At 60.8% G+C, this 26,918-nt stretch overlaps 1 protein-coding gene across 4 annotated transcripts; it reads left to right on the top strand.

Annotated features, from left to right (window-relative positions):
* Nucleotides 1-889: 889 nt before the first annotated feature.
* On the top strand, nt 890-22,771 carry AMZ1 (archaelysin family metallopeptidase 1). 4 transcript variants are annotated; one of them, XM_070460515.1, is made up of 8 exons: nt 890-1,262; nt 10,733-10,907; nt 13,271-13,753; nt 14,382-14,549; nt 17,359-17,487; nt 17,742-17,911; nt 18,414-18,521; nt 19,765-22,771. In XM_070460515.1, the coding sequence occupies exons 3-8, from the start codon at nt 13,420-13,422 to the stop codon at nt 20,308-20,310; spliced, it is 1,455 nt and encodes a 484-aa protein (XP_070316616.1). In that variant the 5' UTR covers nt 890-1,262; nt 10,733-10,907; nt 13,271-13,419; the 3' UTR covers nt 20,311-22,771. The 4 variants fall into 4 exon arrangements, with proteins under 4 accessions (XP_070316616.1, XP_070316613.1, XP_070316615.1 ...); XM_070460512.1 differs by having other exon boundaries at nt 891-1,262; nt 18,345-18,521; XM_070460513.1 differs by lacking the exon at nt 890-1,262 and adding an exon at nt 7,749-7,975 and having other exon boundaries at nt 18,345-18,521.
* Nucleotides 22,772-26,918: the final 4,147 nt, after the last annotated feature.

Genomic DNA, 26,918 nt, shown 5'->3' with positions numbered 1-26,918 from the left:
TGGAAGAGGGTATGTCTGTTAGCTACTTCTGTGTAACAAGCAGTCTCAGGCCAGCAACTTAAAACCACATTTTCTTGTATCTGAAGGGTCTCGAGGCCAACCTGTCATGACTGCTGCTCTGGGCTCGCTCTGTGGCGGGTTGGGGGGGTGGGCTCAGCTAGGAGGCCCCGTGTCTCCTCACCTTGCTGCAGACCAGCCCAGGCTTGTTCTCCTGCTACCGCAGGAGCCCACGGGAGAGCAGGCAGAAGCACGCCATCCTGCGGCTGAGACCTGGCAGGGTGTCACTGTCGCCGCGGATGGCCAAGGCCAGTACGGGGCAGGTTCCCTCCTTCACAGGCATTGCGGCACAGAGGCTGATGGTTCAGGCAGGGATGCAGGGTCAGGGTCGCGTTTGCAATTGGTCTCCCAGCGGGTAGTGGTGGTGGGGAGGAGCTCAGCTTCCTTGCCCATGTGAGCAGAGGGTGGGTGGCCAGGCCTTGGTGCTCAGGGACCACTGACCTGTGGGATGGGCCTTCAGCCAGATGCTGGGACGACAGTCCGGCCTCAGGGCACAACCATGAGCTTCCTTGAGCCAGGCCCATGCCTCAGGTGGCTGTGCAGCCGGCATACAGGGTTTGTTGAATGACTGAGTGACCTTCGCCCTGGAGCATGTAGCCCAGAAGTTCCAGAGCCACCTCCTCAGGTGCCAGCCTCATCCAGGCTGGGGCAGGGGTGGCATCTCCATCTCAGGGAGCACCCGCCCTTGCTTGCCGGTGGAGCTGGTGGATGTGGAGACCTCGAGGCTCGTCCCCTCCATGGAGGCCGTCTTCCCTGCTCCCGGCCGCGCTGAGATGTGTTGCCATGGAAACTGCTTGGCAAACACGCCGGCAGGCAGAGGCGGCAAACAGCAGCTCAGGCGCCTGTCGGAGTGAGGGTGGCGGGGACGGCGTGAGCAAGCACGCTCGGCTGTGTGTGTCCGTGTGTGCGCAGTGTGAGCGCCCTGTGTGTGGAGGGGCATGTGTGCATCACGCTGGGAGTGAGTGCAAGCATGCACGTGCATGCATGTGTGTGCCTGGAGTCCAGCATGTCCGTGTGGACGTGCTCGGAGAGCCGTGCGTGGCAGGGACACGGGGTGTGTGCAGGGGTGTGCATGCCGGGCTGCGACGCATGGCAGCGTGCCCACGTGGGCTGAGCGCTCACTATGGGCTGGGCGTTGCGCTAGCCGCTCAGGGGAACATGCAACCCCCAGCGTGCTCTCGCGGCCGAAGACAGACACTGACCAGGTAATCGTGCATCGGTGGCAGTGCGTGTCAGGAGGGCGCCTGGGAGGAAGTAGCCGTGGGGCCTGACACCTAAGTGAGGGGTGGGGGTCCTCCCTGCAAGGGGGAGGGGGCAGGGCTGCAGGCAGAGACCCAGAGGTGAGACCGGGTGGGAGAGAAGGGGCTGGGGCAGATGAGGGGGCCGCTAGGAGTGGCGGCCAGGGCTCCGTGGCACCCCACCAGGTTGGGGCTCACCCTGATTCAGGAATCCCTGCCGGGGTTGCAGGGTGCTGGGTGCCTTGTAGGCAGAGGGACCCCAGAGGGAGAAAGAGGGTGGTGTCTGGGTCAGACAGAGCCGGCAAGCCTGGGACGTGGTGGGCTGGGTGGCCAGGACACTCACGGCTCGTGGGGAAGTCTGAGCTTCATCCTCAGGTCACGAGGAGTCCTTGAAAGGCTCTGTGGCCACGTGGCTTCATCTGGCTCTGGGTGTGTGGCAGGATGGGCCCAGGGAGGCCTCGCCTGGGGCCAGGGGCCGTGAAAGGGTGTCCTAGAGGTCGACCAGATGCAGCCTGGCCTCCTAAGGCTGCCTCTGCCTTCACCTGGGACCTTCCCCTAATTGCCTTCCCCGACCACCCCTGCCCCTCCTGTGCCTGCCTGGAGAAGCTTCTGGACCATGGGCTCTGAGGCCTCAAACTGGCCACAAAGCTGGGACCCCCTTAGGCAGGGCTCCGTGTGTCCAGGGCCCCGGGTCCCCACAGGCCAGCCCGGGGAGCCCACGGCCTCAAGGTCTTCTTCTACTGGACTCTGGGCCTCCCGTGTCTCCCCTGTGGGGCAGCGGGGCTCAGGCCATCTCTGGGAGTGGGGACACCCCAAATCCCAGGGGTGGCCTCAGGCGGGGCCCCTGAACAGATTCCCCACACCCCGAGTCCCCTGTGTCCACCAAACATGCGCTGGGCCGCTTGCTCTGGGCAGGGGTCTCAGGTCAGAAACCATCAGAGTGTGGTTGGTGTTCCTCTCCGCGATGCCCACGTCCCGGCTGCTCCATCAGCCCTTGGACCACCCGGGGGGGGGGGGTCGGATGGCTGCGTCCTACGGCAAGGACCTGGTGGTGGGGGGGTGGGAGCAGAAGGGAGGCCGCCAGCTGCCTGGAGTCAGCCCTGTCCCGGCTGAGCCGAATGTGGCCTCAGTCCTGGGAGCCCCCGCGCCTGCCCTGCCCTGGGCACCCAGGACGGAGCTGTCGTTCTTGAGGACCAAACTCAGGGGCCGAACTTGCCCAGAGCCCGCACAGGCGACATTCAGATCCGAGGGAAGCACTGCCCGGTGTTCGGAGTCCAGACTGGCCTGCCGGAACCATGTCGTCAGGTGGGGGGTGGCTTCCGAGGGAGCGTGCGTGCTCCGCCCCCTGCTCCACTTCTGTGGGGTGCCTCTGGGCCCCCTGCCCGCAGGGACCTCCGACAGGCAAGGATGCGGGGGTTGGGGGCAAGAGGCCTAGGAGGAGGGCCAGATGCAGACACGGGGTGGGGGTCTGCCCTCTGGAGGCCAAGGACCCCCAAGCTCTTCTCTAGGCTTTGCTGAGCCTGTGGATGCTGGGAAGGGACCGATGCTGCCACCAGGCCGGGCGGGGTCACTGGTGTGTGTATATGTGTGTGTGTGTGAGTGTGTGTGAGTGTATATATGTGTGTACGTGCGTGTGTATGTGTGTATGTGCATGCATGCATTTGTGTATGTGTGAGTGTGCACATGAGTGTATGTGTGTGTACATATGTATATCTGTATGTACACATGTGTATTTGTATGTGAGTGTGTATATATCTATGTGTGTATGTGTGTGCATGTGTGTGAGTGTATGTGTGTATATGTCTATGTGTGTGTATCTGTATAAGTGTGAATTTATATGTGTGTATGTGTGTATGAGTGTGTCAGTGTATGTGTGTTTGTGTCTGTGTGTGTATCTGTATGTATAAGTGTGTGTGTGTGTATGGTGTATGTGTATGCACGTGTATATGCGCGTGTGTATGTGTATATGTGTATGTGTGTGTGTATGTGTATGTGAGTGTGTGTGTGAGTGTGTATGTGTGTGTATGGTGTATGTGTATGTGTGTGTGTATGCATGTGTGTGTATGTGTATTCATGGGTGAGTGTGTATGTGTGTGTACGTGTGTGTGAGTCTGTACATGTGTGTATGCGTGTGTACGTGTGTGTATGCATGTGTGTATGTGTATGCGTGCATGGGTGTATATGTGTGTATGTGTGTATCTGTGTGACTGTGTATCTATATGTATAAGTGTGTGTGTGGTGTATGTGTGTGAGTGTGTGTTGGGAGTACCTGAGGTGAGCCCATCCCGCAGCCCAGCTGGCCCGGCTGCTCCCTGAGGGACACGGGATTCCAGACCTGGGCACCCCGAGCGAATGCTGACCCTGAGCTCCGAGGGTGTCCTCACAGGCAGGGTGCGAGGGCTGGAGGCCCTGCCCGCTCTGCCCCGCCACACCCACAGGGACCTTCCTGGCCTGGGCTGCAGGTCAGGTCCACTCACCCTGCTTCTAATGCGGGCGACCTCTGAGTCCCCCAAGCTGCGGGGAGCCCCAGCCAGCCCTGAGCTCCGGGGGGAGGTCGCAGGGCGCCCCGTGTGCACTGGCATGGAGTGTGTACTCAGGAAACAGTCACTTTAGCATGGCCACTGGGTGCTTCCCCAGGAGGCCTGGGGAAACTGAGGCCCGAGCAGGGTGCCCATGACCCGGAGGAGGTGGGCACCACATCCCTGCTCCCCATTCAGGCAGGCCTCAAGTCCCCCAGGCCCGAAGTGCTCCCCACACCCCCTGGCCTGGACCCTGACTCAGCCCCCATCGCCGGCCACCTGGACATCACCTGCCTAACCCTCCCAACCCATTCCCGGAGCCCTAGTGAGACCATTATTCCAGGTCCCTGCCCCTCACCCTCCCGGCTCTCACCTCCCCACATAGCTCCACCCCCTGGATCCCTGCCTGCTTTACTCCAAACCACCAAGACCCCACTCCCCTAAGGCCCTGCCCACCCTGACGTCCAGGCCTTGGCCCGTGCTGGCCCTCTGGCCGGCAGGACCCTGTCTCAGCTCATCTTGCCCATCACACGTGGCACAAGCCCCTCAGCCCCTCCTGTCTGTGCCCACCAGACGTCCGCCTTCGCCCTTGTCTACTGCCCGTGGACAGAGGGAAGCGCCCGGTCCCTGCCCCCCAAAGCACAGCGGGTGTCCACGCCTCGGCCAGACGAGTGCTGCAAGGGGCCACTGAGTGCCGAGAGCATTCTGGATGTTTTCCTGACCCTCCGACAACCATAGGAAGCATCTTATTCTCCAATTCCATTCGTTTCCTATGGCGTGGTGGTAAAGAATCCTCCCGCCAATGCAAGAGACACGGGTTCAGAGACACGGGTTCAGTCCCTGGGTCGGGAAGACCCCCTGGAGGAGGGCATGGCAACCCCCTTCAGTGTTCTTGCCTGGAGAATCCCGTGGGCAGAGGAGCCTGGCGAGCTACCGTCTCTGGGGTTGCAGAGTCGGACACGGCTGAGCGCGCGTGCACACACACGTTCCTTTGCTGAGGCCGCTGTAACAGATGACCACAAACAGGGCCGCGTGGGCTCTTCCCCGGTGGCCCAGTGGTTAAGAATCTGCCTGGCAGTGCCGAGGAAGGGGCTTGATCATTGGTCAGGGAACTAAGAGCCCATGTATCGGGGGGCGACAAAGCCGGCATGCCACGAGAGAGTCCACGCAGCTCAATAAAGGAGCCCCGGGAAGCAATGGAGACCCAGTGCAGCCAAAGAAATGTTTGGAAAATAGCAGAAATTAATTTTCTTAAATGGAGGTCCAAAGTCAAGGCATGGGTAGGGCCTCCTTCCAGAGGCTTTGGGTGGGGGGGGTCCTTCCTGGCTCCTCCGGGTTCAGGCGGCTCTGGGACCCCTGGTTCATGGCCCCAGCCTTCATCTCTGCCTCTGGCATCACTGGCCTCTTCCCTCTGTGTCTCTCCTCTTCTGTCTCTTAGGAGGATTCCTGCCACTGGGTTTATTATTGACTTTCGTATGTTTAAACCTGTATCTTTTAAAACAATTTTATTGAAGTGTAGTTGATTTATAGTGTTCTGATTTCTGCTGTGCAACAAAGTGAGTCAGTTATACGTATCAATTCTTTTTCACATCCTTTCCCATCATGGTTTATCAGAATATTGAATAGAGTTCCCCGGGCTATACAAGAGGACCTTGTTTACCATCCTGTATATAGTAGTCTGCATCCGCTAATCCCGAACTCCCAATCCTTCCCTCTCCCACTCCCACTTCCACTTGGCAACCACAAGCCTATTCTTTATGTTTGTGTGTCTGTTTTTGTTTCGTAGATAAGTTCACTTGGGCCATGTTTTAGATTCCACGTATAAGTGATATCCTACGGAGTTTGACCTTCTGACTGACTTCGCTTTGTATGATGTGTCTGGTTGTGTCCCTGTTGCTGGGGATGGCATTATTTCATCCTTTTCACGACTGGGTAGTATTCCATTGTACACATGTACCGCATCTACGGTCCCCACTCATCTGTCAACGGACACTTGGCTGTCTCCACGTGTCGTCTATTGTGAATCGTGCTGCTGTGAACATAGGGGTGCATGTGTCTTTCTGGATTAGAGTTTTGTCTGGATCTATTTTCGGGAGTGGGATTGCTGGATCATATGGCAACTCTTCGTTTTTTGGGGGAAAAAGTGAAAGTTTTAGCTGCTCAGTCGTGTCCGACTCTGCAATCCCATCAACTGTACCCTGCCAGGTTCCTCTGTCCATAGGATTTTCCAGGCAACAATACTAGAGTGGGTTGCCATTCACTTCTCCAGTGATCTTCCCGACACAGGGATTGAACCCTGGTCTCCTGCATTGTGGCAGATTCTTTACCATCTGAGCCACCTTTAGTTTTTTGAGGAAGCTCTGATTTCTGGCAGTTGACAGGGAAAGGTATCATGTGATAAAGTCTCCAGCAGAGCAAAATATGCAGAGTGCATTCCTTAAAAATTCTGTGCAAATGCTGAGAGAAAAATTATTTGAAGGATGTCTAACAGAAAGTTAAGAGAAGTCACCTCTTGATGGTTGGATTATGGGGTCTTTTCTGTTTCTTAAATTTTTTTAGAACTTTCCAAATCTTCTACAATGGATGTCTATTGTTGTACGATCGTTTCTTAAGGCTTAAACAAAATTCCCCAGCAATGCTGGGGACGACGGTGACACAGCCCTCAGCCACGCGTGGGGCATTTCTCCAGAATGAGGCCGGGCAGGCGGGAGTGGGCGGGCTGCCGGGAAGTCCTGGGAGCTGGCAGTCCAGAGCTGGGGCCACATTTGCCTCAAAGGAAGCTCTTATCGTAAACGTTTCCAGCGATAAAGGGCAGCAGGAGGGAGCGTTTCCCCCTTGGGGCCGGGGCCAGGCTCCTCCCTGTCCGGGGGGTCCTCGCCCACCTTGGGGTGGTGGCCCCGGGCAGCTCTGGGGACTGGGCAGGGGGCTGCTGGCCAGCCGCGATGGCCCGGAGACAGCACAGACGGCAGCCCTCACTCCAGGTGCGTGTCCTGAGGCCCGAGCGCCTCCCTCGGGGGGCCCGCCCCTGGAGACAGGGCCCTTGTGGGGACAGAGACTTTATGGAAGCTCGGCAAGCGGCTCCTCGCCTTCCAAAAGGCAGGGGGAAGCTTCTTCAGGAGGCGAGGGGGTTCTTCCCGGCCACCCAGTTTACCTGGGGATGACACGGGGTGCCCTGCCTCTCAGCCCCCAGGACAAACACCCCCTGGATCTTGTCAGGGGCCCATGGCGCTCACGCTGTAAATGGGCACTGAACACAGAGCCCGGGCTGCTGGCTGCATGCCCCCCCAGCGCTGGGGGTGCTCAGCCTGCTGCCCTGCCCTCTGGGTTGGGCCTGACACTTCCCCTGCCCTCCCCTCGGGTTGTTGTTTTTTTTTTCTCAGTTTTTCATCTATAAAATGGAGACAAAAAGGATAGTTATCTCACAGACTGAGATAATACATCTAAAGCATTTAGTATAGATATTATGCCTGGCATATATATACTAAAAAAAAATCATTATTACATCTTAATAGGGAGGCCACCAGACAAGGTTCCTGGGTGGGGTGGGGGGCAGTGACGACAGGGCTAGGCTGTGAGTCATTGGTTGGAGCCGTGGCCTGGCAGCGCTGGGGTAACCCTGATGCCAGCGCCTTACCTGCTCAGGCCTGGCTTACCTGTCTCACCGGGGCCGTACCTGGGCAGGTCTGGCTTACCCTTCTCACCTCTGTGGCCCTAAGATCTCAGGCCCCGCCCCGCCTCCGCTGTTTCTGCAAGTGGAGGGGCGTCCCTGGCGGGCTCCACGGGGATCAGCGGAGGGCAGCGCCTGCAAGCGCACTCTGAGGCCCAGGGGCCCCTGCCAGCACCCTGCCCACTGTGGCCCGCGCGTGATGCCCCAGAGCGGCGGGAGGGGAGCGGCACCCACGGGCGGCCCCTCGGTGCTGACGTCACGAGGCCTCCCTCCCCATTCCGGTGGCCCACGCGCCCTCAGCCGCGCCGGCAGCGAGGTAGGGGCGCGGCGGGAGGACCCCGCGCCAGACTGCGAGGTCGGGGCGCGGCGGGGAGCCCGAGGACCGAGCGAAGACCGCCGGGGCGGGCGGGAACGCGCAGCGCCGGGCCCAGCCGCGCAAGCCCCGAGGACGGCCTGGCGGCGGCGGGCGCGCTCCTGCGCGGGGCCCGCGGGAGGTGAGGCGCGGACCGGGGCGCCCAGGAGGGTTTGGCGCAGTGCTGCGCTCTGTGCTCCGCGCCTGCCTGGGAACTTTCCGGTCTGGTCCCGGCAGAGGGGAGCCGGTGGAAAGAAGGGGCTCTGGGTGCCCCTCCCGGCCTTCCGCTCCCTGGGGGAGGGCGACCCGCGAGCGGTCTTCCATCCTGGTGATGGGGGCTCACAGGCTGTGGGAGAGCCCGGGGCCAGGCACGGGAAGAGGGCACTGCCTGGCCAGCCCGCGTGGGCATGGAGTGCCTCCCTGAGCCTGGGGGTGCAGGGAGAGGCCCCCTAAACAGCAGTGTTGGTGGGGAGGAAGCTCAGTGGCTGCTCCCCAGGAAATCAGGCAACACCTCCAGCCGGAAAAGTGGGGCATGGGGTCCCAGGGAGATGCCGAACTGGGGAATGCCGCCGGGCTGGTAGAGGGAGGACAGGTCCTGCCCGCCGTCACAGGGAGGAAGCCGGCAGCCTGGTGGCCAGGTGGTCGGGAGGTGGGGGCTGCTGCAGGAAGCAGGGGTCTGCCGCCTAGTCGGGCCCCTGTGGTCAAAGCCGTCGGCGCCCCTCCGAGCAGGCGGGAGCCTCTGAGAAGTGTGAAACCCCAAAGCCTTTACATGGCTCCAGCGCGGGGCTGCTAGGAAGGCAGGCGGTGATGAATAGCTCGCTGCAGCTGCCGGGACGTTTTGCAAAGCGTATTCAGAATAGCAAGAACCAGAGCGTGCTTTCTTGCCTCTGACTCTGAGGCATTGCCTGGTTGGGGGCGGGGGGAGTGGGTGCCAGGCCGAGGGCGTTGGGGCAGACCCTCCTCTGGGAGTGGAACCAACACACGTCCTTCCCTGGCCTCTGAGCAGGACTGTGGACAGGTGAGGGGGACGTGGGCGCCCCAGGGAGAGGGGAGGCGGGCTGAGAAGTGTGGCCACTGTCCCAGTGTTAACAAGGGCCCGGCAGAGACATCCCACCGTGTGTTGATGGTTAAGAGTTCTGGCTCTTTCCTAAGTTTGCTGATGTGAGCATGTTACTTTTTAAAATTAAAGGTCATTGACTTGGGGTTTAAAAAAACAAACAAAAAAGAGTTTCAGCTCCACTGTGAAGCATGGCTCTGAAACCGCGCCTGGCCTCAGTTTCCTCACCTGAGACGTGGGCACCGTAACAGCACCCCCGGTGGCCCCGGGTTGTGCAGCTTGAGTGAGACGGTGTGGGCGAGGCTCAGGCATGTGGCTGGGGTCTGGTGCGACGGTGTATACATAGGAGAGCCTTGGATGTCGCAGAGCAGGAAAGACAGCCGGTGTTTCTGGAGGTCTCCCTTCCAGAAAGTTCACTGTTGCCAAGATTAACGGGGTGCAGGTAGCGGGAAGGGCGGGAAGCACCTGCTCTGGTGGAGCTCCCTCTGTCGATGCCCTGCGGCTGCATCTCTGCCCACACCCAGCTTCTGCCTCTGCAAGAGGGGTGGTCTTGTGCAGAGATGACCCGGCAGGACTGAAGAGTCCCACGAGGGTTTCCCTTAGCGACCCAGGAAGGGAATGTGGCTGCCCGGGGCTCTTGAGAGGAAACGCTGTCTGAGCAGACAATGGCTGGACCTCAGAGAGAGTGGGACCCAAGTGGTGGATAGTATCTCACACACCCTGAGGCCCGACCTGGAGCCTCCTGTCCCCTGGACCCCCCAGCCCGCACTGGTCCGCAGCTGAGGGGCCGTTTCTTCCAGGCTCTTCTACGTGGCTGGCGGGCCAGCGGCTCTGCCGTGGGGTGTGTTGTGGGGGTGTCTCTGGCCCATGCCAGGCCCGGTTTTCACATGTGGATGCTCCAGGCACAGGCGTGCCCACGTGGTTCTTGTGAGTTGTGATCAGCTGTCCCGGGGAGAGAATTCACAGTGAACCAGTGGTTCTCAAAGTGCATTCCGGGGACCCTGCAGGGGACCCTCAGGTCAAAACCGTCTTCATGACAGCGCAGAGATGTCAGGTGTGCGCTGCCGATGGAGGCAGGACGCTGTGTTCCTGTATTTGACACGGTTCTTGGTTTTAAGTTCAGATGCAGAAGGCGGTTGATGTGACCGCATGAGCCAGCCTCCTCGGGATCCCCCGCGGGGTGTGGCGGTGTAGCCGGTTCCTGGGGGAACTCCGCGTGTGCCTCGGGTCGCTGTGGGCCACACGACCTGGCCCCCTCTGCACTCCTGGGAGGAGCCTGGGCTTCACAGTGTGGGCCCAAGTCATTCCCAGCCCTCCACCTTCTGGTGAAAAGCAGGCGGTTTCCACTCCCGAGGCTTTGCGGGGTTCCCCAGCACCGAAGCCCCCGAGCGGGGTCTGCAGATGGTGATGGGCTGTGGGTGCTGCAGGAAAGACCCTTCAGGGGAGGTGGTCCTGCCAGGGAGGCCTGGAGTGACAGGGACAATATTTATTGCCTTTTATTGTCTGCCTTACATCTCTATCGGAGTCTGGAGCGCCGTGTCTTATGAACTGTGCAACCCCGGGCACTTAAGTGGCCTCCCCTCTCTGAGCCTCCGTCTCCTCGCCCAGAAGCCGTGTGACTACTAATAGCTCCGTTTCAGGAAGCAGTGGGTTCAGAGGAGGTGTTGTGTCCAGAAGTGACCTTGGGGTTTGCAGGACAGTGGAGCTGCGAGGAGGGGTGTCCTCTGTTGGGGGCCTTCGTCCCCTTTTCACTTCTGTGGGGGGGCTGAGACGCAGACCCTCCGGGCATCCGGAAGGCTCCCGCGGCCCTATGGGAGGATTTATAGTCACTCTCATTTACAGAAAGCGTAGTTCTGAACGGCCCGTGACACCAGGGAATGGTGTAGCCAGAATGGTCAGCGGTGAAGCCTCCCGCCCGCTGCAGCTCTCTGCGTGTGGGTACTGGTGAGCGGAGGGTCTGGGGAGAGCCCGGAGCAGCTGTGCGGGGCCTGCGACCCACATCCAGAAGCCAAAACAGGTCAGTGAGGTCCACGCGGTGTCGGAGGCTCCGGGCCGACCCTGGACGCGAGCCAGCACCGCCTCCTCTCTGCCCGGTCCAGCCTCGCTCTGGGCAAGGGAGGCAAGTGGGACCAGGCCTGTGTGCCTGTGAGGAAGTGAGGCCCAGCGGCGCCGAGGGTCGGAGGGTCAAGTTCAGGCCAGGGCCCTGCTGGCCTTCAGGGCGCTCCCACCTCAGGGTTTCTCGAGCAGCCTGTGTACCTGGCCCGGAGTCCTGGACAGCCAGGGGCCCGCGGCCCGCCGACCACGCCTAAAGCTTCCTGGAGTGTCATTCTCCACCCTCAGGACACAGGGGCGGAGGGCTTCCTGGAGCCCGGCTCGCAGCCCCCGGGAGTCGGGGCTGGGGGGGCCAGAGCTCTGGGAGCAGCCTTGAGGCTGCACCACGTGACCCACCCCACACGGAGCGGGGTCAGGGCAGGGGTCCGGAGGAGGGGCGCTCTGCAGCTTCGGGTAACGGGCACTGCGGTCCTCGAAGATGGGTGCATCCCAGTCTCACCTCTGATTCTTGTGAGCAGTGTGGCTTTGCTTGCTTGTTCAAGCTCAATCACTCGGTGTCCGACTCTTTGCAGCCCACTGGACTGTAGCCCGCCAGGCACCTCTGTCCATGTGGTTCTCCAGGCAAGAACACTGGAGGGGGCTGCCGTTTCTTCTTCCACAGTATCTTTCCGACCCAGGGATGGAACCCGGGTCTCTTGCATTGGCAGATGGGTTCTTTACCAGGGCGCCACTTCTGAAGCCCGTGGCTTTGGTGGCTAGTTTTAACCTTATTCTGCTTCAGTTTCACCTTCTTGAAAATGAGGGTAACTGTCCCCACTCCCCTGTCTGGAACAGAGCGGGGGATTTAGTGCTGTTGGTGATAGTTTTTATTTGCTGCTGACTAAACAGTCGGACACGACTGAGCGACTTCACTTCACTTCACTTAGAAACTTGGTAGGCGATGGGGTTGCAAACTGGCGTGACCTTTCTGGAAAACAGTTTGGTGATACGAATTGAGAGTCCTTAAACATTCACACATAAGCATCTGCGGGAACCGCTCCTGAGGAACTGGAAACAGACTCATGCACAAATTGCAGTTTTTAGCCAGCCATTAAAATGACATTTTAAAAAAATAGGCTGTTTAAGGATTTGGGAAAGCACTCATCATATACTAAGTCAAGAGGATTTAAGATTGCACACACAATTGGATGTTACATTTGTAAAATATATGTGCAAAGAGAAATACGTAACGCTGTCTACTGGCAGGGATCTCAGTAAGCCTTCAGTCCTGGCTCCCTTCCCCTCATCTAAGCCAGCAACTAACTCTGAAAAAAATACACCCCTATGTGTAGTATGTGTGTATATATGCACGTATGTGTATAACATCCCTGGAAAAAGTCATACATATATAATTTTCCAGACAAAGATTTATAAATTATATATACACCTAGTTTTCCTCTCTATATGAATACATGTCTATATATTTATTTGTACATATATGCACACACACGTATATGCATATATGAGTGGATACATGTGAGTTTATTTTCTGGATCAGCACTTTAACCTGGGGTTGACAAGGTGGGGGGGCGTCCCAGGTGGCTCCGTGATAAGGAATCCACCTGCCGGTGCAGGAGATGGAGGAGACAACCCCTGCGCGGGGGGGAAGATCCCCCAGAGGAGGAGACGGCAACCCCCTCCAGGATTCCTGCCTGGAGCACCCAGGGACAGAGGAGCCGGCGGGCCGCAGTCCATGGGGTCGCCCAGTGTGGGACACGACTGAGCGCTCACGCACAGTAAAGTGATGGCGGGCTCCTTTCTTCTTTCTTCCCACAAAAGCAAGGCTGCTGCTGCTTCTCCAGCGCGGGCTGGGAGGCCTCGCCACTGTGCTCCGTAGAGAAGGGTTTGCGGGTTTGCCTAGCTGCCTGACTTTCTAAATCAGGGATCCGCCGTTCTGGCCTCGGTCCCGATCTGTTCTCTGCGCGTCTCCTCCGGCTCGTTCTGTCACCTCCCCCTCCATCTCTGTCGGCGAGGCTCCCCCCCCCCCCGCCCCACCCCTGCGTCTCTGGGGAGACTCAGTCAAGCCTGGATGGCCGGGCCCTTCCTGGCTGCTCTGCAGGGTGTGCGGTGGAGGGGGCGGTGTTCCAATCCACACGAAGGTGCTGGCCCGCGCCTCCGGTCTGTGGGGGAACCCTCTCAGTGCGGTGACCGGTCACCAGCCTCCCCGCCGCCCGTCCCCCCGGCCTCCCCAGCTGCTCAGGGCCTCCCTCCCCCTGTGGGGGGCTCCCCTGCTGGCGCGGTGCTGGGGAACTTCCGGGGGCTCAGTGGAGCCCGTTCCTGTCCCTGCAGGTGCCGACAGGCCGGGAGGCCCAGCGCCAGGTGGAGCCGGGCCTCGCGGGTCCTCGACTCCCGGTCCGTGTGCGGAGAGCCCGCGCAGCCGCCACGCTTGGCCCCCAGGAAGGCTGCGGACGATCCGGTGGCCGGGCCCTGGGTGGCGCATGGGCCGCCCTGGCGAGGCCAGACCCGTCATGCTGCAGTGCCGGCCGGCCGAGGAGTTCAGCTTTGGGCCCCGGGCCTTGAAGGACGCGCTGCTGTCCACTGACCCCGCCCTGCGGCAGCTCTACACAGCCACCTTCTCCCCGGCCGAGAGGCTCTTCCTGGCCGAGGCCTACAACCCCCAGAGGACGCTCTTTGGCACGCTGCTCATCCGAACGGCCTTCGACTGGCTCCTCAGCCGCCCTGAGGCCCCCGAGGACTTCCAGACCTTCCATGCCGCCCTGCCGCCCCGGAAGCAGAGCCTCGCTCGGAAGCACATTTACCTGCAGCCCATAGGTACCTGCGCCCGTGGGAACCTGCACCCATGGGAACCTGCAGCCCTTGGAAACCTGTGCCCGTGGGAACCTACGCCCCCTGGGTACCTATGTCCGTCGGAACCTGTGCCCGTGGGAACCTGCAGCCCCTGGGTACCTATGTCCGTCAGAACCTGCGCCCGTGGGAACCTGCAGCCCCTGGGTACCTGCGCCCGTGGGAACCTGTGCCCGTGGGTACCTGCACCCATGGGAACCTGCGGCCCATGGAAACCTGCGCCCGTGGGAACCTACGCCCCCTGGGAACCTGCGGCCTGTGGGAACCTGCAGCCCCTGGGTACCTATGTCCGTCGGAACCTGTGCCCGTGGGAACCTGCAGCCCCTGGGTACCTATGTCCGTCAGAACCTGCGCCCGTGGGAACCTGCAGCCCCTGGGTACCTGCGCCCGTGGGAACCTGTGCCCGTGGGAACCTGCACCCATGGGAACCTGCAGCCCCTGGGTACCTGTGCCCATGGGAATCTGCGGCCTGTGTGTACCCACGGCCGCTTTCTCGCAGGTCTCCTGGCTCCCACCCTGCGTCACTGTCCCAGGTGGGGGCTCCGAGGAGGGGATGAAGGGCTGGGCGGGGCTAACAGTGCTGCTCTGCCCCCAGATCTAAGCGAGGGGCCGGCAGGCAGCGCGCTTCTGGACCAGCTGAGGAGCTGCACGGAGGCCTTCTTCCTGGGCCTGCAGGTCAGATGCCTGCCCTCGGTGGCAGCCGCCTCCATCCACTGCTCATCCCGCCCCGGTCAGGACCCCGACAGGCTCCAGCTCCACACTGGTGAGTGCGTGTGGCGTGCACGGGCAGGCCCCAGCCGCCCAGCTTGTTCGGCCGTTTTCCAGTGGCACGTGGGGTCGCTTACAGCTGGCGTCCAGGGCGGGTGCCACCCCGAGGGGCATGTTCCTTTCTGTGTTCCGGCTGCAGCTTCAGCCCCTTCCTGGGGCACAGTCTCCCCCCGCCCCCGAGGGTCTGAGTGGGGCCTGTGGAGCACTGACCGACCTTGGCCCAGCCTCTCCCTGCCTCGTACGACGTCATCATGCCTGCGGCTGCTTCTGCCCCACTCGGGGAGAACCCAGTATCCACCCACTTGCCCCAGGGGCCTTGGAGACCCCAGCATCGAGATGCAGGGGGCCCAGGGGGCCGCCCTCTGCTTGGTGAACAGACCGCCCCCAGCCCCACCCTGCACGGACTGCAGGGAACGAAGGGGACCTGAGAAGGCTCGGGACAGGTGGGGTGCAGAGCTTGTGAGGGGTTGAACTCCTGTGGTCAGATTCCGTGGTTTCAAGGCTGCATTCGTTTCCTGGGGACGCAGTGATGAAGCACAGCACAGGGGGGCTTACAACAGCAGCCCTGCATCATCTCAGGGCCTGGAGGCCAGAATCCTGGCCCGGGTTGGCGGGTCCTGCCCCCTCTGACAGCTCCAGGACCACCCCTGCCTGCTCACCCCGCCGTGGTGGTGGCTGCAGTCCTGGGGTCCCTCGCCTGAAGCTGCCTCATGGCCTCTGTGTGTCTGTCTCTCCTCGTCTAATAAGGACCCGGGGCAAACTGCATCAGGCCCACCCCGCCGACTTCTTCTTAACTTGATCACGTCCGCAAACCCAGGGCCCAAATAAAGTCACGTTTCAGGTACCGGGTGTCAGGACTTCCGCGTCATGTTCTGGGGGTCACAGCTCAACCTCTAAGAGGCATCACCGTCAGCACCACCCTGAGACCTGACATCCCTGTCTCTCCTCCAAGACCTCAGCCACTCATCCCAGGTCACACCTGGACCTGGGTAGTCCGGACAGCGGCTGCCGGCCACGTGTAGCTGCTGAGCAGACAGATGCACACCTGCGTTGATGACTCAGTGTGAAAAACAACGTAAACGGTCTAACGTTTTAGTCTTTGATAAATTAAATTTTTGGATATGTTAGGTTAAAATCCCTATGCTAGAATCCATTTGATTTTTTATTTTTTAAAGATTTATTTCATTTTTTTGGCATTGCTGGGTCTTCACTGCCGTGTGCAGGCTTTCTCTAGTCCTAGCAAGTGGGGGCTGCTCGCTCCGTGTGGAGTACGGGCTCTGGGTGCGTGGGAGTCAGTATTTGCAGCACACGGGCTCCCTTGCACTGAAGCATCCTGGGTCTTGCTGGATCAGGGATCGAATTGGCGTCCCTTGTATTGCAAGGTGGATTCTTAACCGCCAGACCACCAGGGAAGCCCTGATTGCCTTTAAAATTAGTAAAACGTTGTCTTAGCTACATGTTCAGCTCACACTGTTTCTAGGGACAGTCCCGGGCTAGGCCTCACAGGACCGACAGCAGGGTCGTCTCTGTAGCTGGGGCTGCAAGCAGCGCCCTCGCAGCGCCTCCGCCGGCGTTCCCCGCTCCGAGTGCCCCGTTGCCTGGCTAACGGTCCCAGGTTGTCAGGCCCAGCCTGCTGCTCCATGCCCCCTCTGGCTGTCGAGATCTGCCTCCCACGCTCAGTCCACCCCCCGCCCAGCCCCCCGGCCTGTCCACACGAGCGTGACTCCCGCTCCCATCTCCTGGCAGCTGAACGGACTGAAGGAAAGAGCCTGCTTGCGTGGTCCCCTTGTAACACGGGACTGTGAGCCCGGGGCCCTCACCTCCCCGCCTTCCTCTTCTTTCTGACCTTGCTTTTCGGGTGGAGGAAATGCAGGCAGAAGGAAACTTTCACGCCCCTTCGGCACAGCTGCTCACCCGCAGGCCTCAAGCCCCCTGTCCACGGGTGGACACCCAGCTCCACATCACGGCCCCGCCAGAGCCCTCCGCCCGCTCCCAGACAGGAGCTGCTGCTACTTATCCTGTTGACACACCGCAGACCCCCTTCTCTGCCCCTTTTTATAGCCACACCTCTTGGAAAGGGTCTTTCTCTCCCTCTCCCTCCGATCACTCCGAGACCCTCTCCTAGTTGTAGACTCGCTGCGGCTCTGCCCGATGTCTCTGGGCTCCTCCACGTTCCCGCCGGTCCCGGCTCCATCCCTGGCGTCTCATCTGTCTACACCCGCTGTGGGCAGTTACTCAGCAGTAATTTAACAGCTTAAATGACACGCATTCTCTTAACAGCTCCAAGGATCAGAGTCTCCCTAAATTAAAATCAAGGTCAGCTTCATCACCCTGCAGCCCCTCCAGGTCTCTCTCTGACCTTCCTGCTGCTCCCGTGAGGGCCCTGGTGCTTACATCGGGTCCAGCTGGATAATCTAGGATCACCTTCCCACTGGGAGACCTTTCATTTAATCACATCTGCCAAGTTCCTTCTGCCACATGAGGACCACGCGCAGCGGTTCCGGGGGGGAGAGGTGGCGTCTCTGGGGCCATCCGTCAGCTGCGCAGGGCTGCCGTGGCTCTTCCCGTGAAGCACTCTTGAGAACAGAGACCCTGAGCGCTCTTGTCCCCAAGGAGGCCAGGCCCCTGGCCCCTTTCACGTCATGGAGCTTGGCTGCTCTGAGCTCTGACAGTTCCTCACGGGATTGCATTGGCGTGTCTGACTTTGGGATGAGCTGGTTCCGGGCAGGGGAAGAAGGGAATGAACCGGGGGCAGGGGGCACCCAGTGGCCGCCTCACTGTGTCCTTTGGCCCTGTCCCCACAGACGGCATCCTGTCCTTCCTGAAGAGCAGCAAGCCAGGGGACGCGCTGTGTGTGCTGGGCCTCACGCTGTCCGACCTGTACCCCCGCGAGGCCTGGACCTTCACCTTCGGCACGTTCCTTCCGGAGCACGGTGAGCCAGCACCCGGGGACCCCGCCCCCGCCCTGGGGCTTGGGCACAGGCCTGGAGCGCCCAGGGACACCGGCCCCTAGCTGTGGCTCCCAGGGCCCCTCCCGGGGCGGGGGTGTCGGCCCCAGGCCGCCTTCATGGGGACACCTGGTGGGGCGGGGCCTTCAGGACCTGTGCGCCCTGGGGGCGGGGCTTTGCCCATGGGCTCTCTGAGCTGAGGCCACGCCTGGCGCCCCTGCCTCTCTGCCTTCCCCCAGAAGTGGGCGTCTGCAGCTTTGCCCGGTTCTCGGGGGAGTTCCTGCCGCGGGGGCCCAGCACACCTGACCTGGCGGAGGTGGAGGTGGCCGCAGGTGGCCCCGAGGTGCCCCTGCAGGATGGGGGCCAGGCCGTGTGCTTCAGTGCCCTGGGGATGGTCCAGTGCTGCAAGGTGGGTGTGGAGGCCGGGGTTCCGGGTGCCGCTCAGGTGGTGGGAGAAGACGGGGGAAGGGACGGGGAAGGGCTGGGGGCTGGGGCTTGGGCAGGCTCCCGGGAGAGGCTGGGAGGTGGAGTCGGACAGCAGGACATGCGTGGATGGTCCGTTACGCTGTGCAGTCCGCACAATGTGGTGAGCACCCATCACTTTAGGGAGCATGGACACTGAGACCCAGATACGCCAAGTCCTCCGTCCACGGTCACACAGCTCTCAAGAGGCGGGGCTGGGACTTGAACCCTTGTCTCTCTGAAATCCAAACCTCCATGCTGCCAGGCCCCCAGAGCTGGGCCTTTCTGCCTGGAGCCCGGCGTGTCCCCCTCTCCAGGGCCCCGGGGTTCTGGTGGGCGGCGGGCTCCAGGCTGCAAGGCGGTGGCCCCGTCTCCCTCAGGTCACGTGCCATGAGCTGTGTCACCTCCTGGGCCTGGGGAACTGCCGCTGGCTCCGCTGCCTCATGCAGGGCGCGCTGCGCGTGGACGAGGCCCTGCGCCGGCCCCTGGACCTCTGCCCCATCTGCCTGCGCAAGCTGCAGCACCTGCTAGGCTTCAGGCTGGTGGACAGGTACAAGGTGAGTGGGCGGGGCCCGGGCGGGCACGAGGTGAGTGGGCGGGGCGTGGGGCGGGTACGCGGTGAGGGGGCAGGGCGCAGTGTGGACGCCCGCGCTGTCACTCCGGGGACTCTCGGGATCGGGCTGAGTCTTCGGCCGGGCGCCTGGCCGGGTGCTGGTTGGCTGTCCCGCGGCGGAGGGGGCTCCGGGGCTCCCGGCTCCTCTGTTTCGCAGCAACCCTAATTAGAGCCAGTCTCTACCCGGCACTGACCGCGAGCTAGACCTGTCCTAGCGCGGCTGTCCGCGGGCGGCGCCGGCCTCACCGAGGGGCCGCGCAGCATCGTTTTCTCCCTGCTTGGGCCTCGGCCCCTTGGGAGGAGGAGACGGGAGCGGAGAAAGACAGAGCAGCCTTGGAGGGGCGGGCAGCGGGTAATCCCGCCCGCCCGGGCAGGGGCCGAGCCGGCAGGCGGTGCTGCCCTCTGCCGCCCGCGCGAGGAGCCGCGGGGAGCAGGGCCGGGAGGGGCCCAGGGAGCCAGGTCCATCGGCCCCGCTGCAGACCCGGGGACGGGGCTCAGAGTTCACAGGTCACAGGCAGGTGGTGGTTCCTTTTCTTTTTCTCCTCTTTTATTGAAGTATAGTTTATGTACAAGGTTAATTTCTGAGTCACAGAGTGATTCAGTTATATACATATGTACACTTTTTCATATTCTTTTCCATTATGCTTTATCCCAGCACACTGACCAGCAGGACCTTGCTTATCCATCCTGTATGTAGTTGCATCTGCTGATCCCAAACCCCCATTCCTTCCCTCCCCCACCCTCTACCCCTTGGCAATGGAAAATCTGTTCTCTGTGAGTCCGTTTCATAGATAGGCTCACTAGTGCCATATTTTAGAGTCCACATACAAGTGATATCATATGGTATCTGTCCTTTCTCTTTCTGACTTCACTTAGTATGATAATCTAATTGCATCCATGTTGCTACAAATGGCATTCTCTTTTTAATGGCCGAGTAATATTCCACTCTATGAGTAATATTCCATTGTATATATGTGCCACATCCGTATCTTCATGAAAACCATGAATAATATGTCAGGCTTGCAAAGCTCCTCCAAGTTTGCTGTCTTTAGAGCTTCTAGTCTGAAATCTGCTTGGGGTCACGGGCATGGTGGGGTCTCCTCGAGTGGGTGGCTGGGTCTCCTGGCAGCTCCCTGGTGAGGGACGTGGCCGATCAGGCCGGCTCAGCCTGTGTCTCTCCCTCGTAGAGACTCTACGCCTGGACACAAGCGGCGGCGGGGACACAGCCGGGCCCAGCAGCGGCGGGGGAGCCGTCCGTGTCGGAGGACACCCTGCCCTGCAGCGCAGACTCGGGGCTGTGCTGTGAGAGCGACTCGGAGCCAGGCAGCAGCCTGTCGGAGCCCCTGTCGCCCGACGCCTGGAGCCAGGCCTTCCCTGCAGGCCTTGAGCTGGAGCCCGAGGACGGGCTGGGCTCCCTGGCAGCCACGGAGGGTCCAGGGGAGGCCCTGGCAGAGCACGGGCGCTGGCTGGCGGCCTGCATCCAGGCCCTGGAGAGGGACGTGAGCGAGGGGGAGCTGGAGCAGGTGGACGGCGCTGTGGACGCGCTGGCCCCCTGGGACCTGTTCACAGGGCAGCTCCCGGCCCCCCGGCAGGACCTGCCCTGTGGCCGCGATGGCGTGGGGCTGCGCAGGGTCCTGGGGGACACGTTCTCCTCCCTCCGGAGGAAGCTGAGTGCTCGCAGGCCGTCTAGGGCCGAGTCGTCTCCCCGGCGCCAGAAGGCGGAGGACGACTAGCGTGGCCAGTGTGACCCATCCAGCTCCGGCCTGTCCCCAGACACCAGCTGCCTGGCCTCTGGGGCGCCTCGGGCCCAGCAGGGGCAGGAGGGACAGTGTCTCGGGAAGCAGAGGGTGATGCAGCTGCACCCCCAGTCCTGACCGCGGCCTCGCGATGTGGCCGGCAGGGCGGGCGTCCCAGGCACCCGATGCAGGGAGCGGGACAGGTGCCCACTTCTCCTGCAGCCTGGGGTCTCCGCTGCTGCAAACTCAGCTTCCAGCGCCCGCACGCGGGGCCTCCACTCAGAGGGCAAGCCACGGCCGTTGCGTCTCTTTCTGCCACGAGCCCCATGGAAGGGTCCTCTGCTGCCGTCCAGCCGCATCCTGACCCTTGGGACTTGCCGCGGGCATCTCCCTGAAGCTTGGGGTGGTCACCACCTCTACGGGACCCTGTGCCCACAGTCCTGCCGTTTCCCCTGACGACTCTTGGGTGGGGGAGGTCACAGGTGCGGTGGGACGGTGTGGCCCCGCTGGGGCCTGCAGAGGTGAGAGCAGACCGCAGCTCCCTCCTCGGGACAGCTGGACACAGGAGGGCTGGACCCCATATCCACGAGGGCAGGGGGGGTTAGGGTTTTGTTCAGAACATCCGTGTCTGTTTTTTGGTCTAGTTCTGCCAGCTGCTGAGAGAACAAGCGATTTAGATGTTAAAACATCCACCACCCCAGTAGGAGCATCTGTCTGCCTTTAACTCTGTCAGATTTTGCTCCGGCTCTTCCAGGCTTCTTCATGTACACACATCTTTGATATGTTTTCGTGACAGACTGGCCCTGTTTTCCTTCTCACACGCCCTGGGCTGTGGCTCATGAGTCCTGCAGAGATGCTTCTGGTCCTGACAGCAGGGCTCTTGTGGTGTGATGGGTAGAGGGGAGCGTTGAGGGGCCCGGAGGGCCAGGGCAGCTATCTTCCCGTCTGGGGAGAGACGAGAACGGGGCAGCTCCTACGTTTTTCACAGAGCTTAGTTAGGGGAAGCCTTCTAAGAACAATGGTACAAAATACAAATACAGAATCAGGAGGGTGTCCCGCAAGCACAGAATCCCGAAGCCTCTTTGTAACCTGACCAGGCAAGTCCCAGACCAGGGAGACATAAGAGGGGTGAGACCATCCTGCAGACAGAGCAGCAAGGCCGCAGCTCTTCAGGCCCCCATTCTGTTTTGCACAAGGACCTGGAGGCTCCTGATGGGGAGACGGGACGAGCCGGGCTCGCGGGAAGTGAGCTGGGGCGGACCCCGCAGACAGCACGGCACAAGAACAGTAAGCAGACCACTCACACCCAAGGGCTTAAAGCCCCAACAGCTGTCCGGTCAGGTGGCTTGGTGTGGGCAGAGAGCTGGGAAGGTGTGCCCCGGTCCTGGGCTGGAGAGTCCAGCTTGAGGACGGCCCACTTGGCGGGGCGGTGCGGGGAGCTGCCTCGTGGCAGCTGAGGGCCAGGGCCGGGGTCCCTGTAGCCTGGTGGCTGGCTGTCAAAGGCGGGACTTCCTGGAGCCCCGTGGGACAGGTGTGTCCTCTCAGGACAGCCGGGTCCAATAGGGCTCACGCCTCTTCACGGGGGAGTGGCGAGGTTCTAAAGGAGCATGGGCGGTGGGAAAACACTTGTGGAAACCTGTTGCTGTAAGCACACACGGCCCGGATCAGCTGTCACACCCACCACGCAATCTCACCTGCTTTCCTTCTGCAGGGGGTTGACAGCTGGAGAGACTTCCCTAGTCTTCCAGTGGTTAAGAATCGGCCTTGCAATGCAATGCCTTCCCTGGTGGCTCAGAGGGTAAAGCGTCTGCCTACAACGCGGGAGACCGGGGTTCGATCCCTGGGTCGGGAAGATCCCCTGGAGAAGGAAATGGCAACCCACTCCAGTACTCTTGCCTGGAGAATCCTGGGGATGGAGGAGCCTAGTAGGCTACAGTCCATGGGGTCGCAAAGAGTCAGAAATGACTGAGCTACTTCACTTTCAGTCTCTGCAATGCAGGGGACGAGGGTTTGCTCCCTGGTTGGGGAACTAAGATCCCACCTGCCACAGGGCAACTAAGCCCGAGTGCTCTAGAACCCACAACCAGAGTCTGAGTGCTGTGATGAAAACTCCCCCATGACGCAGCAAAGCCCCCGTGTGCCGCAGCAAAGCCCCGATGAAGCTACACACACACACAAACAACGGCTGGAGTGACGTAGGGACACACGCGACTGATGAAGAGAGAAGAGCCTGGCTCAGGCTGGGGCCGGGGGCTCGGGGATTGTTACCAAGTTCTCAGCACCGTCTACCTGCACCCATGGCCTCTGGCTCCCAGCCGTGATCAGTGGCCCCAGAAAGCATCCTGAGACGGGGAGGGACAAACCACTTCCTTCTCGGCCTGCACCAGCTGCAGACAGAGTATACTTTGAAGATAGCAGCTGGGAGGGACATTTTGAAAATAAAAAACTTCTAGGAGCAGAGATTACAGCTTCCTTCCTCTGCTCCAGTATCAGCCCAGGTCCTGCCCCTGTGGGGAGTGGGAAGCAGCTGGGGACGGCCCCCAGGGAGTGGCTTTGGCGGGGGAGGGGCGTAACCAGCCCCATCTCTTGAATCAGAGTCTTGGATCACCAAGTCCAGGCTTGAGACGCTGGACGGCTGGGCACCTTAATGGGCTGAGTTGAAACAGCCACAGATAATGGTTTCCGAGAAACGAGGGCCCTGGCTTTTATTTCTGCTGATGCATGAAGTCAGTGTCATCTCCTTATCTGTCAAAGGCCCTGTGAGTCAGAGGAGAGGGTCTGAGCTTTCCCACGGACCCTCTCCGAGTGTCCCCCCCATGAGCCCGGGTGGAGGGGCTCGACGGAGCTGAAGATACGTCAGGGTCATGACGTTACGTGCCTGTCACTGCTCCTGTGGGACACGGGGTGGGGTGTCCACACTTGCTTTCAGAAGGAGCCTCAGCTCATGCGGGCACACTGTCCTGGTGGAGGGGGACGAGAGGGGTGGCAGGCCCCTTGTCCTTTTGGAAGCTCAGGCTCGTCATCAGGTGAGGGACCCAAGAGTCGTCTTGACCTCCCTCCTTCCCCTGCCATGAGCCCCTCCGCGGTCCCCGCGATTCCAGAGCGTGTTAATACCGTCCCGCAGGACGTCTGATTCAGACCTTTCTGGGAGGGAGGCAATCTCCGAAAGGGCTTAAGAAAATAAACACACAATAGCTTAGCCAAGCAGCTAATATTAAAGCAAAGACTCCAAATTTAGATCCCACCAAGTTCAAAGGAGCGGCTGTAGCATTCCAGGGGTGTGTGCGCGCGCGCGCGCGCACACACACACACACACACACACACACACACACTACTGGCAGGGCCAGAAAGAGCTGATCTCCAACGCACAGACACACACACCACCAGTGGGGCTACGAATTGCTCTGTAGGCCTGGGCAGGGCCGGGTAGACCCACATCCTTCTGGGGAAAGCCAGGCAACTCGTCCCTGCAGATAACCCCCTCTTTGAGCCGGGCCTTGTGGGCACCAGGGGATTCCTTCGTCCTGCGAGGCAGATACTCAGATTGCACCTGAAGGTTAAGGGAGTGGAGAGGTGTGTGTGTGGTCACTGCCTGAGGCCGCAAAGCTGGGGCTGAAATTCTGACCAGGTCTGCTCTGACCTGACCCTCCGTGTCCCAGGGCATTCTCAGGAAAGTCTGCGCGGGAAGAGTCGGGATGGAAGCAGAGGGCAGGGGAGCTGCGCGCGGACTCCTACCCACGCAGTGGCAGCCCTTGCCCCGCCGCCCCGAGTTCTAAGACGACCCGGAAGCCATCCGACAGCCGCAGCCCTTTGGGGCGGGGAGCGGCCTGGGTGGGTGGCCGGCTCTTTTGGGCAAAGATGCCAACTTAAACAAAGCCCAGAGTCCCGGGGCCTCGGTGACTTGTTTGTACAGAGAGGGTGAGGCCCTGCGGGAGTATTTTTATCCTGGTGAAGGCCGGGAGGACCGGGGCTCCTCTGGGCCGCTCCCGACCTGAGCTGGAGCCCGTGTGCCAGGGCGGTGGACAGAGGCCTCGTCCAGGTCGGCTCTGGCCGCCGTGGCCTGGCTGCAAAGCGCAGCAGGCGCCGGGGACCCCCGCCCGCTCCCAGGGTCTCCAGAGGGGCCTGCCCCGTCCTGACGGCTATGGGGTGACTGCACAGAGGACCCCAGGAGCCCCAGAAAACAGTGGGTTTAGGGCCCCAGAACGATAGGCTGTGAACGCCATGCTGTGGGGAGGAGCCCCGGCGCGGAGCCCCCAGCGCCTTGCCTTCTCCAGCACCTCCGTCGTCGGGGAGAACCCAGAATAACCGAGGTTTATTTTTGAACTCGGCTTCTTGGGTCAAGAGGCAAACGAAAACAAGCTTATGTCAGGGGTTTATTTAAAAAAGCAACTTCCAAGAAGCGTCCTGGGGCCATGGCGTGTTCGGTCCAGTCCCTGCACCTCAGTGACGACCCAGGGCGACTGAGGACACGCTGGGCAAAGAGGCGAGGGGACGCGGCAGCCCCCCAACCTCCTGGGCAGCCAGAGAGAACCTCAGGACTGGTCCGCCTCGCACGGCCGCCCGGACGAGCCCAGCTCTCAACAGACTGGCCAGAAACGAGGCCAGGCTCCACACGAGGCCTCTGCAGATGCCCATCTGCAGCGTCCATCAGCGCGCGCTCTGCGCTGGGCCTGGGCCAGCCCCGCCCCGCCCCCACCCCGCACAGCTTCCCCAGGGGCCCTGATAGTCCAGCGACACTGAGCGCTGTTCTTTGTGACTCTCTGCAGTCACCACGGGCACGTCTGAGGGCCTCTCACTGGCCTGTGGCCCTTGGGGAACCAGTCAGACCCCCACTCCCCCGCCACGTGGACGGGGCAGGGGCCCCCCTGCGGGAGGCCCCAGGGCAGCCGGAGCCCCCTCCCCGCCTCTTTCCCTCCTGCGGCCTTTGAGCCACAAAAGGAGGTTTCTTTACCCTGTGTCTCCCAACACCTGTCCACAGTAAGAGTGGATTTCAAATGGGGGTCACTGACTGTCTACACTGGGTGGCCTTTCCAAAGCCGGCGGTAGGGGGCGGGCGGGGAGAGCGGGGCTGCGTCTGCTCCTGTCCTGCTGTCTGTCTTCGCAGTCAGCGGGGACGCGGACACCCCTGGGGAGGCTCTGCCGCTGGGACAGCCCTCCTGCCCTCGTGGTTAAAGGGGGGACGCAGCTGGTGGCAAAGGGGTTCCTCAAAGGAGAGGGGGAGCCCCGTGGGGCCACGGGTGTGGGAAGGAGCTCCTTCGAGGTCAGCACTCCTGACACAGGCAGGAAGCAGGGAGATGCGACCACCTGGGCCAGCAGCAACCCGGGCAGAGAGGGGCCCCACCAGCCGGAAGAGGTGCAGAGCCGTCGTCCATCCCTGCCCTGTGGGAAGGACCAGGGCCATTCCCTTGAACGTCCGTTTGGGGAGTCCCCTTCAGTGGAGGGCGGGGACAGTGCGTCCCCGTGAGCTTGAGCCACAACTTGGTCAAACAACTTGATCAGCCTTGTCCTTACATTTAAAAGTAGAGTGGCCAAGTGGAAATATAGCTACATGTAGACATCTTCACTGGGGCTTCCCCTCAGTTGGTAAAGAATCTGCCTGCAGTGCAGGAGACCCCGGTTCGATCCCTGGGTTGGGAAGATCCCCTGTAGAAGGGAAAGGCTACCCACTCCAGTATTCTGGCCTGGAGAATTCCATGAACTATATAGTCCATGGGGTCGCGGAGTTGGACAAGACCGAGCCACTTTCACTTTCTTTCAGACATCTTCACACGGGGATTACAGATGGCTTTGATGTGCAGAGTACGTTCTGTGTCATTCACTTTTTAATGCTTACACATCACACTTTCATTCTCCAAATTAACACTATACAATCTGAATCTCCAGGGGAGAGGATGCAATTCCAGAAGTCTAACTGAAAGAATCTGTCACTTGAACGTGATAAGAAGTTCCCTCCCATTGGGAATGATGCTCAGCGCCCGTGGGGATCTACTGATTAGAAAGTTGCCAGTGCTTTCTAGAAATGGGACGTCCTACACTCCTCAGAAGGGTTTCCTCTCGGGAGACCTGGACCGTCGTTGATGAGGACAGACCGCAAGAGTCTTTATTTATTCATCCACGACACGTCCACCCAACACACCCACTAGATACCTTCTGTTGCGTTGCTCTGCCCAAAGTCAAAAGACACCTCATCCACCACCTGGGTCACCTCACAGATGCTTGTTCCCCATGTCCACGCCTCCCAGGCTCAAGGCTGATGCTTCTGATGTGATATAATGAAAAGCTGTTTTTTTGGGGGGGTCATTATTTCTATTTGTACTAACATGACCTAGATGTTTTCTCTGCTGACTGTGGTTCTGACCTGGCTGTGTGCACACTGTAGGGTGTGGGGTCCCCGCCCGGGAGGGGCATTGAACGGGTGGTGGGCACGCTGGGGATGGGACGGGGGAGCAGAGCCTGAGGCCCAGACCCCGAAACCCTCTCCCGCTGGGGCCCCCACCGAGCTGGGGCGGGGCTGCACCCAGGAGGCCCGCAGGCGAGACTCTGCACTCGGACCGAGGACCCGGGGCCTCGCTCACCACGGCAGAGACGAGACACACCAGGAGAAG

The sequence above is a fragment of the Odocoileus virginianus genome, chromosome 33, assembly GCF_023699985.2.
Source record: "Odocoileus virginianus isolate 20LAN1187 ecotype Illinois chromosome 33, Ovbor_1.2, whole genome shotgun sequence".
In the NCBI taxonomy this organism is placed as follows: domain Eukaryota; kingdom Metazoa; phylum Chordata; class Mammalia; order Artiodactyla; family Cervidae; genus Odocoileus; species Odocoileus virginianus.
This window is presented reverse-complemented; position numbering and strand designations above follow the sequence as displayed.

Excerpts from the sequence above, each read along its gene's own strand:
- AMZ1 (XM_070460514.1), top strand. The coding sequence starts at position 13,420 with ATGGGCCGCCCTGGCGAGGCCAGACCCGTCATGCTGCAGTGCCGGCCG. Across the intron at positions 13,754-14,381 it reads CATTTACCTGCAGCCCATAG|ATCTAAGCGAGGGGCCGGCA; the intron begins GTACCTGCGCCC and ends CTCTGCCCCCAG. Across the intron at positions 17,912-18,344 it reads GGATGGTCCAGTGCTGCAAG|GTCACGTGCCATGAGCTGTG; the intron begins GTGGGTGTGGAG and ends CGTCTCCCTCAG.